Genomic DNA, 13,749 nt, shown 5'->3' on the forward strand with positions numbered 1-13,749 from the left:
ACGTGCCTAGTGGGATTTTCCAGAGCACCTATGCAAGTTAAGTATATAACTCCAATTTATTTCAATGTCAGTTAGGGCTTACCTTGCTTCAGCATTCTTGTAAATCCCACTAGGTGCCTCTCTGCATCTTTATGCACCTGAATACTTTTGAAAATCTGGCCCTTTGTCTGTCTGCCTCATTTCCCCATTTGTACAATAGGGATAATAGCACCGCCATACCTCACAGGGGTATTGTCAGGATAAATACATTTTGAGGTGCTCAGAAACTATAGTGAAGGGGTCACATAAATACCTATGATAGATATTTGAAAGAGATGCCCCTCATTGTGTCAAAAATTCCAGTGTGGGTAATGACCTTCTTCCTACCAAACACTACTCATGTAATTTCAGACGGATAATATGTGCTTCACTTTCAAACAGAAAAACCTGTTTTGTTGATGGCACAGATTGGCTACCACACTCCCTCTTATTAGAAGGAGCATGGCAGTTGCAAGGAAGTGAGACCTCTACATAGTCTTTAAAACTCAAAGATCCTTCAGGATGAAGACAGCTACAAAAGTTTTTAGGGCCAGATATTCAGCTGGTGATGTAAATCAGCACAGCTCTGTTGAAGTCAATGGAGGAACACCTATTCACACCAGCTGAGAAACTGCTTCTAAATTATTACTTTATTATCTAAAATCATAAAAAGTAATAATGTGGTCATATGGTTAGAATACAGGGCTGGGAATCCAAGAGTCCTGGCTCTAACATTAACTTGCTAAGAGATCTTAATCAAGTCACTTCACCTCTCTGTGCCTAATTTTCCCACCAGTAAAATGGGGATATAGTATGTATCATACAGTTCAGTAGTGGTGTGATGCTTAATCCGCAAAAGCCAGACTCTGCCATCCTTACTCATATTGTCAAGTACATTACTCCAACAACCTTACTGAAGAAAGCAGGATTACTCATGCAGTAAAGTACTATTTAGTTTGAGGAAGGCTGGCAGGTTCAATGTTTGAGAACTGCTTTGAGATCCTCAAACAAAGCACTGTGTAAATATTGCACATTATTTTTATTATATGAGCTCACACTCAGCATCCTTTTTTGTTTGTTTTTTTCTATACGAGGGACTGCTCTTTTATCCAATGTTCCCGTTCAAATTTACTAGGAATAATACAATCAAAATACTTTCTTAAATTAACACAGGAAATTAATGGCTCTGATCAATTAGAACTCAAATTCTTCCTGGCAGAGCTTCATAATTGGACTTCTAGCATGTACTTCCTCCACACCCTGAAATGTGAATATATACCTTGGCATATAAATATAGAGTACACTGTTCTTTTCAGGGGATACACATTAAAAGAGAAAAGCAAGAATACAGTGAAACAATTGTAAACTAGGAGACCTTACCTAAATTAATTTTATACAATAAAAATTAACACAAAATAATATGGCATATACAATTGTACTTTTTGTAATTCCGAATTACCTGCATTGGTTCTGTTCAAAGACAGACCTCCTCCAGTAGGCCCTAGTGGTTTAGAAAACAATGAATTGTTCCAGATTCCTTGAGAGCCTTCTTTACTGGCTGCTACTAAGGAGACATTCTTGGGGTTTACACCTTGGAAAAGCAATCATTTTAAAGAGTGTGAACGTCAATTTCAAAACACAACATATTAAGCAGTTAAAATCTTAAGAATGGAAGAACACCTTGACAGTACATTAAAAGTATTTGGACTTTACATGATGTTACAAAGAACTAAAACTTTTTTCCTATAACTCAAAGAATGATGCATACTGCTTAGGTTTTACAACTGAACCCTAAAAAAGACTAGTACAGAGAGAATTGTAATGATCAAATGTATAAGATAAACTTTTAACAGCTTCAGTGACAATTGATCTTAACCTTGTAAAAGTCTCCCTTAATGTGACCAATGTGAGCTACCATAGTTAAATGAAAGTCAAACAACATATTAAAAATGTAGTAAAGTTTTTATGGCAATCAAGTAATTAACAGCCATGTGTTATGTACAGAAAAGTTAATTATGTGCTACCAAGTGCTGTATTTCCCAGATGAAATATAAAACCATTAAACAGTTACAACCACCAAAGGGGAATGCAAAATATTAGGCTTCCCATGACTAAAAGAAAAATTGGTATTTCTAAAACACAGATGTATTGAAAGAGGTGGATGTGATTAAACAGCATGAAAGCAGCACCCAGATCTAGTGGAATTAAAGTAAGAGGTAAGTGTCCAGATTTAATATTTAGAAAGACTATTAAATACCATTTTTTAAAAATCTGCCTTGGTGCTATGATTTTCTTACAAGCTGAAGTTGGTTTCTATTTTTGGATGAATATATTAATACACTCCTCATATCAAAAATGTGGCTCTGAACCAGAGGAATATTAGAAATGTCCTTGAAAAAGGAAGGAAATTGAGATTATTTATCAACTGAGCCATCTATAGGTAGACACACATTCTTTAGAGATTAATGTTCTTGAGTCTTTGGGCCTTTATCTGACATTAAGGAATTGACTTTTTTCTTCCCCGCAGGGAATTCACTGGAAAGGCCTCAACTATACTTTTTACAAAGTGAATAACAAACTCATTTCTTTGGCAAATGAAGATTATTTACCTGTAACTGAGATTCTTTGAGATGGACTCTGCATATTCAAACTTATGAAATGCTCTGACTAATGGAGCCTGAATAGTAGAGCTCTAACTAGCAGTAGCCATTGCAGTGCTCGGGCACCTTCCTTATCTCTCCCATCAGTGAACATCCAGGGTCCCAAGGCAAAGGTATAAACGGGTGTGGTGCTCCAGCCACTTCAGTTCTTTTACCTATGACTGCAAGCCCTTTGGTAAGTAGGACTCTAAGGTAGTGAGGAAAGGCAGGCAGGAAGTGTCAATATGCAGAGTTCACCTCAAAGAACCTCAGAGGCAAATACCTTCATTTTTCTTTCAAGAGTCCTCTGCATACTCCCACTCATGACATAGCTTAAGCAGTACTCTGACCCAGGCAGGCGGGATGACAGAATCCTAATTGAATAAGGACTGCAGTATTGCGTTGCCAAATCTTGCATCAGATCTAAATACAATTCCTTAGATTTAGAAAAGGTATTAACAGAACTCCATGTTGCTGCCATAAAAATCTCTCAGAGAAACATATCTAGAAAAAGCCATAGAGGCTTCCTTCTATCTAGTAGAATGTTTTAATTCCCTGAGGAATGGGCAACCCCATCAGTTTATAAGCTTCATTAATAAATACTCTAACCCTAGCATTTATACAGATACAGCTTTCCCCTTGTTCTTAGTTGCTAAACAAATTTAGGGACAGTCTAAATTGTTTAGTCCTGTTTAAATACCAGACTAAAGCCCTTTTAACAGCCAGAGTATGTAATTTATCCTCTCCATCGTGAGATTGGAGTTTGGGAAAGGAAGCTGATAAAATTGCAGACTAGTTTATATGGCAATCTGAGATCACTTTTGATAAAAAATCTAGGGTATTTACAAAGAACTACTTTGTCTTTATGACAAACAGTGAATGGTGGATCAGCCATTAATGCACGTAGTTTACGTATGTGTCTTGCATAGGTGATGGCTATAAAAAAAACACTGTCTTAATAGACAAACAAAATAAATTACAGCTTGCCAAAGGTTCAAAGGGAGGTCTCATGTCAGAGCCATTGGCCATTATCTTTGAAAATTTGTGGCAATTGGGGGAGGTCCCGGATGATTGGAAAAAGGCAAATATAGTGCCCATATTTTAAAAAGGGAAGAAAGAGAACCCGGGGAACTACAGACCAGTCAGCCTCACTTCAGTCCCCGGCAAAATCATGGAGCAGGCCCTCAAGGAATCCATTTTGAAGTTTGGAGGAGAGGAAGGTGATCAGGAACAGTCAACATGGATTCACCAAGGGCAAGTCATGCCTGACCAAACTGATTGCCTTCTATGATGAGATAAATGGCTCTGTGGATATGGGTGGTGGATGTATTTACAAATATACAGGTATAACAAAGCTTTTTATACAGTCTCCCACAGTATTCTTGCCAGCAAGTTAAAGTAGTATGGATTGGATGAATGGACTATAAGGTGGATAGAAAGCTGGCTAGATTGTCAGGCTCAACAGGTAGTGATCAACGGCTCTATGTTTAGTTGGCAGCCGGTATCAAGTGGAGTGACCCAGGGGTTGGTCCTGGGGCCGATTTTGTTCAACATCTTCATTAATGATCTGGATGATGGGATTAATTGCACCCTCAGCAAGTTTGCAGAGGACACTAAGCTTGGGGGGATAGGTAGATAGGCTGGAGGGTAGGGATAGGGTCCAGAGTGACCTAGACAAATTGGAGGATTGGGCCAAAAGAAATCTGATGAGGTTTAACAAGGACAAGTGCAGAGTCCTGCACTTAGGAAGGAAGAATCCCATGCACTGCTACAGGCTGGGAACTGACTGGCTAAGCGACAGTTCTGTAGAAAAGGCCTAGGGATAACTGTGGATGAGAAGCTGGATATGAGTCAGCAGTGTGCCCTCGTTGCCAAGAAGGCCAACGGCATATTGGGCTGTAGTAGTAGGAGCATTGCCAGCAGATCAAGGGAAGTGATTATTCCCCTCTATTCGGCACTGGTGAGGCCACACCTGGAGTATTGCATCCAGTTCCCGCCCCCCCACACTATAGAAGGGATGTGGACAAATTAGGGAGAGTCCAGCGGAGGGCAACAAAAATGATTAGAGGGTTGGGGCATATGACTTACGAGGAGAGGCTGAGGGTTATTTAGTCTGCAGAAGATAAGAGTGAGGGAGGGATTTGATAGCAGCCTTCAACTACCTGAGGGGGGTTCCAAAGAGGATGGAGCTAGACTGTTCTCAGTGGTGGCAGATGACAGAACAAGGAGCAACGGTCTCAAGTTGCAGTGGGGGAGGTCTAGGTTGGATATTAGGAAACATTATTTTCCTAGGAGGGTAGCAAAGCACTGGAATGGGTTACCTAGGAAGGTGGTGGAATCTCCATCGTTAGAGGTTTTTAAGGCCCGACTTGACAAAGCCCTGGCTGGGATGATTTAGTTGGTGTTGGTCCTGCTTTGAGCAAGGGATTGGACTAGATGACCTCCTGAGGTCTCTTCCAACCCTAATATTCATCAATTGTGAGAGCACTATGTTTAAATTCCAAGATGGCATAGGATGTCTTATTGGAAGGTATAAATTATTGAGGCCTTTTAAGAACCTCTTAACTACATTATTAATAAATATTGATTTGTTCTCCATAGGTACATGTTGTGCTGATATAACTGAGAGATGAACCTTTACTAAGGATAGTGAAAAAGCTGTTTTCTTGAGCTACAATAAATATTGTAAAATGTAACTGATTGGTACTGAATATGGATCTTAATCATACATAGAAATCCTCAATAAGAATTGTTTATTTTTCTTAATCCAAAATAGGGCAATCCCTCATCTTTTTTGTCCATAATATTCCTTCCGCAGGTCTGGTTCACAATTCATATTTTCTTCTTCTGATCCAAGGTTATTCTCAGTTCAGAAGGAACTGGAGATAATACTACCCTTGGTTGGATATGGGACATCGGAGAAAAATTCTTCTCTGGAGAACTAGAAGGCTTTTTAAGTGATGGGAGAAGAGAAGAAATTCTCAATTCTTTTACATGATCTCTCTTTTCCGGAAAAACACGTATCTGGGACTGTTTCAGTATATCTGCTTCCTTTTCCATTACTATAAACGGAATCAACCACTGGCTGAACCAGGAATGTATCGGATCCATGAATCTGTACTTTGACTATTAACTGCTGCAGTGCCACACTGCTACTAGTCACTAGTTCCATAGCATTCCTTCATCTCAATGGTTCCTTAACGTCTCACTTTCAGAACCAGCTCATCCAGATCTGAGGAAGAACATCTCCTCACCTTCCTATGAGGATATATATCAAAACAATGGCTCCTTAAAAATACTTTGTTTAGAGGAGTCTTTCTCCTGCAGATTGCCTTTTTTTCCCCACAGAAGCTGACACCACGAAGAACTGGAAAATTATGCCTACCCTACCAGCTGAGTCTTTACTAAAAAGTATTGTCTCTAGACATAGAGCCTCAGGAGGATTTCCTTTTCTGATCTTTATCACAGTGACTCCTAAGAACAGAGGAAAAAGACTCATTATTTCTAGTAGACTCGTCCAGTGCCACTCCGGTCTGTGGGCTTTTCTTTGCTCCTGGCCCTGTTTCATTTCCAGATGGTTTTGCCAACACTGAATCATAGAATCATAGAATATCAGAGTTGGAAGGGACCTCAGGAGGTCATCTAGTCCAACCCCCGGGTCAAAGCTGGACCAATCCCCAACTAAATCATCCCAGCCAGGACTTTGTCAAACCTGACGTTCAAAAACCTCTAAGGAAGGAGATTCCACCACCTCCCTAGGTAACCCATTCCACTGCTTCTTTTAAAAAGGATTACTTGAAGTCTATTCTGACTTTCTTTGCTCTTGTTGTGAACATTCATCAAATTGAACACTTAGAGGGTGACTGCCAGGTATCTACATGTATATCCAATGTCAGAACAATGCCAGACAAGATACACATCTTTTGAAACCGGAGTTGTTCTTCAGTTCCATGCCAAGTAAGGAATTGTATTACTATAACTATATAACTACTTAAAACTAGCTAACTAATCACAGATCTGGGAGGACTCCAGAGCTTCACACAAAAAGCATTCAGCTGGTTGCAGCTTAGAAGGAACTGAGCACCACACTTCTTTATATCCTCACCCTGGAATGCTCGACATTCACTGAGAGAGGGGCGAGGGAGGACATGAGTGCCCCAACAACTACTGCTAGCTACAGTTCTACCGGTCAGTCTGCACCAGTCAGAGCAGAGAACACTTGAAAGTGAACCAAAAGCTCCTTTTCAAGCTAACTAAGTTGATATAGAAATGAATGTAACATAGTGTAATAGTGGAGAGGAGAGGAGTAGTATGGCACCAGAGAGCTTATTATAGCCTACTTTCAGAGACAACTACTTATAGGTAAACCACTCCCCTTCCTTTCTTAGCTCCCTATTCTTGCTCCTGGCGATTAAAGAATTTTCCTATTACTTTGTAGACAAAATTGCTCAGATTTTAATTGAGCTGCCTATTCTACTCCCAAGAAAACAGATGTGTGTTGAGGGGACAAATATTGAGTCGTCCTTTCTGCCTGAATTTCAGACAAACCAAAAATCATTCAGATTATCAAGGTGGGAGATGGCTTCAATCTACAGCCGCGGAGTTGGACTGATTAGCATGGATCCTAGAAATCTGTTTGCCAAGGAAATATGCAGAATTTGCATTTTTACAGAAAATCTTTAGTTTTACTCTGGCTGCCCAGCTCTGAAGGCAGAGCAGAGCATGGCAGCTGCTGGCTGGTCACCCAGCTCTGAAAGCAGCGCCACCAGCAGCAGCAGCAGCGCAGAAGTAAAGGTGGCATGGGATGGTATTGCCAGCCTTACTTCTCCATTGCTGTTGGCAGTGGCGCTGCCTTCAGCGCTGGGTACCTGGCTGCAACCCTAGAGAAACTAAACTTCAGCATTTCATTTTAATAGTAGACTGACTCTACTATCAGTTGAGATTGTCAGCCTTTCCCTATAGATGAACAGGATAACAGTAGTTCTTTAAGAAGCCATTATGAGTATAAGGTTCAAAAAACTAAATCTTGATGCTGACAATTTGTTTAACCAATACATAACCAGTTTCTTATTATTAGGGGAGATCACTGAGAAGGTTGTGCTGAGGCAACTCTGGCAGTGTCCTCAGTCCTCAAATTCCTTGATATTGGTCAACTGGATTATAGTTCTGGATATCAGGAACTGTACTGGTTGTGTTAGCTGATGAGCCTCTCTTACCAATGGACAAAAGTATCTGGTACTGATATGGTCAGCAGGTTTGGACATTACCGCTAAGTGGACCTGTGGAGTGAACTGCCACAGTATGCAAGTGGTGCTGAGACCTTCTCTACCCAGCCTGGTCCTCTCGTGCCAACTATGCTGTGTTTGAGGGCCCTGTATTCCTGAAGAACTGGAATAGTATTTGGCCAAAAGTCTGAAAATGTAAACTAGTCAATGAAAGGTGAAATTATCAAATCAGAAGAACAAAAATAAAAGGTATCACAGATAGTCCCTTCAAAACTTGTGTTCTCCATGACAAAGATTTTTCCCTTACCAGGAAGATATCTTGATTGTCTCAGGTAGTATTGTTTTGCTGATGTATTTGATATTCCAGAGTCATTTCGCATCAGAGCTTTGCTTTCCCCTCCTGATTGGATACAGCCCAAGGCCTTTGGCTCTGGCATGCTGAAAACCAAGATATCTAGTAATTTAACTGATAACTCTAGACTCAGAATTACAGATATTTACTTTAGCCTGATAAGTACAGTGCTCTCATCCAAACTCCACAAATCTTTTCCAAGTAACGATCGTGGTCCTGATTTTATTTCTAGTGATGTTAATGGCAAAACTCTTATTTAATTCAATGGGAGTAGGCTCAGGCTGTATGTGGAAAAAAGTGTGTCCAGGTCTATTCTAAGAGCACCATTACCTGGTGACTACCGAATGCTTAAAGTTTATCTCTGACTGGGGACTGAGATACACAAATCAGTTCCTAATCACAAAATAAGTTTACAACAAGAAAACATTTATCACTTGGTGTAAAATAGACTGAACAGGAGTATATTTTCAGTGTATGTGTGGTTTTTTTAACACACAAGAGCAAAGGAACATAATCATCCTGAAAATGAAAAAAATAAAAATAAACATGCAGCACTAGGTGAAAGAATCATTGAAAAAAAAACTCTCCCCAACCAATATCATATACTACATTCCTCAACTGAGAGCATACAAAAAAAAAAAAGAAGACATTAGTCAATAACGAAGACCTGAGACCAAAAGCTTTAAATGTTGCCCAAGTGCTCCCTTTATGGGGCTTCATTACAGGGAGGCTTACTTATGTGAATTAGGCTGTTTGGTTTCTCATTGCCTCCATCAAAGTAAGTACACTTGTTAATAACCAGTCAGCCTCAAGTATGGTGAGGCATACCTGCAGGGCCAGACATGGCCAAGAGAGGGTGCAGAGGGGCAGCCCACCCCTTTACAGGCTACTTTAAGAGTGAGTTACTACTGAACATTAGTAAGGGTGGCAGAATTTGTCCCTAACTTAGTGGATAAAGAAAATAAAGTTAGTTTAATGTTTTTAGATTTTAGTCAAGCATCAAAATATATGAAAACTCACTTTAAAACCCAATTGAAGATAAAATAAAACACGATACAAATCAAGTGTCTTATGTAATTGTGGGACTTACCTAAACAAAAACTCTTTTGTTTTCTTTTCCTTTAACTGTGAAATGCTGGGCTTCTTGGAATACGAAATTCCAAATTCTGTGTCCTCCAAGTCATCCCAACTGTCCATAGTCTTTAACAGAGTCTGACCCCATCGTCTCCTGCAATTTTTAAGACCAACTGCACCATTTTGAAGGCCTGTGATTGCTTGCTTCTGTTTTCAATAGAAAAAAGTTTCAATATTCTCTATTCTTATATTTTAAATCTAGTTCATTGCCTGCGTGAATGCACTGAAGTGCTTGGAGAGATTTTTCTCTCCTCATGGTAAGCAATTCAGGCCCTAATCTTGCAGTGGTTCTGAATGTCTGAACAGACATTAGTATCAGTAGGAATTCTGAGTGTGGCTCAATGCAGGATCAGGCCCTAGTTGTCCAAATTTACCTGAAGAAGTCAGTTTAGAGACCATATACTAGTACCAATTTGCTGGGCCTAGTTCATCTCTTTGGTTCCACTGGCTCAAGCCTGCAGAAAGAACCTGGGAGCTGAAAATCTGACAGGAATAGAAGGCAGAGTAATACAAGCCAGTCACATCACCAGCAGTCCAGAGCCAGTTGGCACAACCCTAAAAGAAGATTGGCCTGCCCAGGAGGGAGCAGGGCCAGGCCGGCCAAGCCTCTCCCAGGCACCCTCTGCCATAGGGTCTCCTATGAAGTCCTAACCAGGTTTTAAAGACCTTCTCTCCTTCATTCATTTGCAGTTGAGCTGATGGGCATTAGCATGATTCTGGAAACCCGCTATTTATAAATACTTCTCATATTAGAGGTCAGTGAATATCACAGGGGGAAATAAAACAAAAAAATACTGGATATCTTTTTAATTTCATAAGATATTGCTTAATATTCTTGAACAGTTTTTATGCTCAAACTCCAGCTTTGGCTTGAGCTGTACAGAATTAAAAAGTGTTTAGAAATAAAATTAAGATTTCAAGACCCGGTTTAAAGCTTAGAAGACATGAGTTTTATGGATTTTGTAGGTACTTATTACCGAGCAGGATTATGCTGGCAGACCTCAGTTGGAGAAGTAATGTCACATATAATAGCACTGGAAGGGTGGTCTTAAATAATCTAGTCCAACTCCTGGTTCAAGCAGGAGGAGCACTAACCCTTTCCAAGTGGTTATTTAAACATTTTTGGTAACGCTTTATATTAATGGTATTTTTTATAAATAATTTATAAAAGGAATGTTTACTAGATAATCATATTACAGACATGAGTAGTATGTGTTACAGATACTGTTGGTACATTCATCCATGATTCCTTCTACTGATGTGCTTTTAAGTCATCATTATAAATAACCTATTACACTGTCCAGAAGTTAATAACTAACCATTATTAAATCATCAATTAATCATTTATTAATCCTTGATAAACTACTTTTAGATGTTCTTGTGACAGATGGACAACATCCTGTAATATCCTGAACAAACCATACAGAATTAAGATTTAATTAATTAATTACATTAAACCTTATTGAATTAGGGATAATACCTTTGAGGTACACCATTAAAAATGCAGTTGTTTATGTGCCTTCTCTACGAGGGATGGGGGGGCAGGGGTGCTGATATACTTCCTCCCTCATCAATCTTTTGAAGCTACCTCCTGGACAGATATGCAAATACTAGTTCCAACTGGATTCTCCAGGGACCAATAGACAAAGAAAGGGTTTTTGAATAAATCATTTGGTTTTAAACTGATTCATGGTCTTCTTCCTGCTCCAGCAAATGAACAGGATCCCTGCTCCATGGAATGCCCCAATCCTTAGGGTAGGATTAGAAGAACTGGGCCTACTGAGGTCTCATAAGGCTGGGTGCTTGTTCTATGCAGAGGCTGGAATGAACTTGTGACCACAAGTGGGTGGGTGGGGGTTGAAGGACGGTTCCTGCCAGAGCCCATGTTAGTGTTGGAATTAATTCTGGTAGCTTATTAGCATGTGTGTAGGTGCTTTTATTGTTTTTAATATATTTTCTCTGTAATGCTTTTTACCTTAATAAAGCAGGCTTGCATAGGAAGTGCTGCATGGTTACATACCTGTAGCAGTTACACCAGTTAACTGTCTCTAAAGAGAAAGCAAGCATGTGTACCTGAACAACCTCTCTGTGCTGAAGGAAGGAAACTGTGCAGTCTGAACATACCCTAGTCAGGAGGGAGAGGGACGCATGTCTCCACCAAGAAAGGCAACAGCTGGGAGGTTGGAACCCTAAATTTGGGGGCTCAGGATGGACCACGGAGGGGAAATACAGGTGTAGTTGCCCTGAACTGTGACAGTATTTAGTGGAAAATGTGACCCCTTTTAAAAAAAAGGGTATCTAGTGATTGTACCCCAGCTAACACGGACAAATTATTTCATATATATGCTCTTAACTTTTATTGATAACTTACTGGTGATGAATTTTTATTGATGGCTGGAAGAAGTGGTTGCGGCTGCTGCTGTTGGGGAAGTTGTTGGTTAGTTGTATTCTGTGACAGCTGGATTTGCTGGAGAGGTTGGTGGTTAATCTTTGACGGAAGTTGTGGCTGAGTCTCGTGAAGTGCATCAGGTGAAGACTGAGATTCTGGCTTGGATACAGATTCTAGTTTTGATACAGATTCTAATTTCGGTAGATTTGGCTTTGGCTCTGTTGGCTGAACAGGTTTAACAACAGATTGTTTCTGTTCCAAATATTGTGGAGGAGGTCCTAAAACTTGGCCAACTTGAAAATAAGGGTATTTCAAAGCCTGAAAAAGAATGTAAAACATACTCAATACATTTCTATAACTAAAATGCAGTAACTTCTTCACCAGAGATGTAAGCAGGTCTCAAGCTTGTTAACAAATTCTACAGTGCAGGTGCAAGATGGATGCAAAATGAACTCACATGTGTAAGTGGAGCATATGGAATGGTGTACACTTGATATTCAATTCTGTGGTGAGGAAGGGGTAAAATAAGACTGTGGTATTGGGGTGGCATGCAAAAACATGACTGGCAGGTATTGCAGGGTGTGTTTTGGGGGGGTGGGGGATGTGATTACAATCTGGTGCTTGTAAATTATGCGAACATGCAGCCTAGAAATACCTTAAAAAGATGAATGGATGGATAGATAGCTTACAGATAATGGATAGAGGAGATTCCTTGTAAGTTAAGCGCCTTCTTGCCATCCCAGCACACGGGTGGATTCTCTATTGCAATGTTCAATTCACATTGTTTCCTAGGTTACCAGCACTAATCAGGAACATCCCCAAGGGGGATATTTCTGAATGAAGTTCTCCTCTTACTTAGGTTAGGTAGGCTATAGCTATTGATGTATATGGGAACAGTCTCACATAGGAGACTTACACACATGCATCATGGCTGCTATTCTGAGTGAGTGAGTGAGTCTTTGTTAATTGGTATACGCTAATGAGCAAAGTTTCTCCTGCATTTTCAGTTCACTCTATGCATGGTCACATCCGCAGGTCGCTTGTTTTGTTTTATGTAGTCTACTGTGGCGTACATCCAGAGTACTGTGCTTGCTGTACTCTCACGATGTTCATCTGTAAATGACAGCACCTATTTTCTTGCCCTTGATTGTTCATTTTGCTTTTTTCCATGGCATCCTCATGTCCTCTCCTGGGTGCACAGCACAGCAATACGATATGCTCCAAAGGTGTAGTTTCCCAGAGCAGCCCAAAGCATTGTTCTGACACCTGAAATCCAGGAGGGATTGTCATTGTCATTGTCTGAGCCTTGGGGTATGTCTACACTGCCACTGGGAGGTGTGATTCCCAGCACTGGGAGACAGATCTGTGCATGCTAAAAATAGCAATGTGGACATTGGCATGGGTGGTGGCTCAGGCTAACTGCCTAAACTCAGCCCCAGGGGGTCAGGCAGGCTTGGACTTGGGGGGCTAGCAGGATTCATTTTAACCAACTCCTCTTCAAAGGCAGCATTTAACTTTTTAACCAGGTTTTTCTCAGCAGAAGGATTCTTAAGTTTTAAAATGAACCACTGAAAAAGTAGGAGTGACATCTTTTCTTTTCAGATTATGTGGCTTTGGAACGGTTTCATTGGCTTCTTATTTTTGCATGTGCACATTTAACTTTTTAAAGCTTGTCTATCTTCATTTTCTGATGTGGGCAAATCAAGTTATTTTGCCTAAGAATAAACTGCTTCATGCTGAGGTAGTAAAAAGAGCTAAACAGCACCAGCATGCTCCAGTTCAAATCACTTATAAATTTCTCTCCCCCACCTACTCCTTCACTCTGCCTATGAGGAAATCTAAGTGTCCGTTGTTGTTTTTTTTCAAATGTGTTTCTAATTAATTTAAATACTATAGCAGACATGTACCAAAAGTTATGAAACTGATGGTTGCTGAAATAAGGATCAGCATTAAGGGACCTGTAAAAATGTGCTGAAATAGTGTGTGTGTTAG

The 13,749-nt window shown here is 40.1% G+C and overlaps 1 protein-coding gene across 14 annotated transcripts in view; it reads right to left on the reverse strand.

Annotated features, from left to right (window-relative positions):
* Positions 1-13,749, reverse strand: part of MAK (male germ cell associated kinase) — a 49,028-nt gene that overhangs the window by 14,439 nt on the left and 20,840 nt on the right. For 13 of the 14 annotated variants that reach the window (XM_065584964.1, XM_065584965.1, XM_005305182.5 and 10 more), the window contains 4 exons: positions 11,740-12,075; positions 9,325-9,515; positions 8,190-8,320; positions 1,478-1,609 (listed from right to left, as the gene is read on the reverse strand). In XM_065584964.1, coding sequence (XP_065441036.1) covers positions 1,478-1,609; positions 8,190-8,320; positions 9,325-9,515; positions 11,740-12,075 — 790 coding nt within the window. Of the gene's footprint in view, positions 1-1,477; positions 1,610-2,275; positions 2,409-8,189; positions 8,321-9,324; positions 9,516-11,739; positions 12,076-13,749 lie in introns of all 14 variants that reach the window. The other variant, XR_010598750.1, reaches the window with a different exon arrangement.

This window comes from Chrysemys picta, chromosome 2 (assembly GCF_011386835.1).
Source record: "Chrysemys picta bellii isolate R12L10 chromosome 2, ASM1138683v2, whole genome shotgun sequence".
NCBI lineage: Eukaryota > Metazoa > Chordata > Testudines > Emydidae > Chrysemys > Chrysemys picta.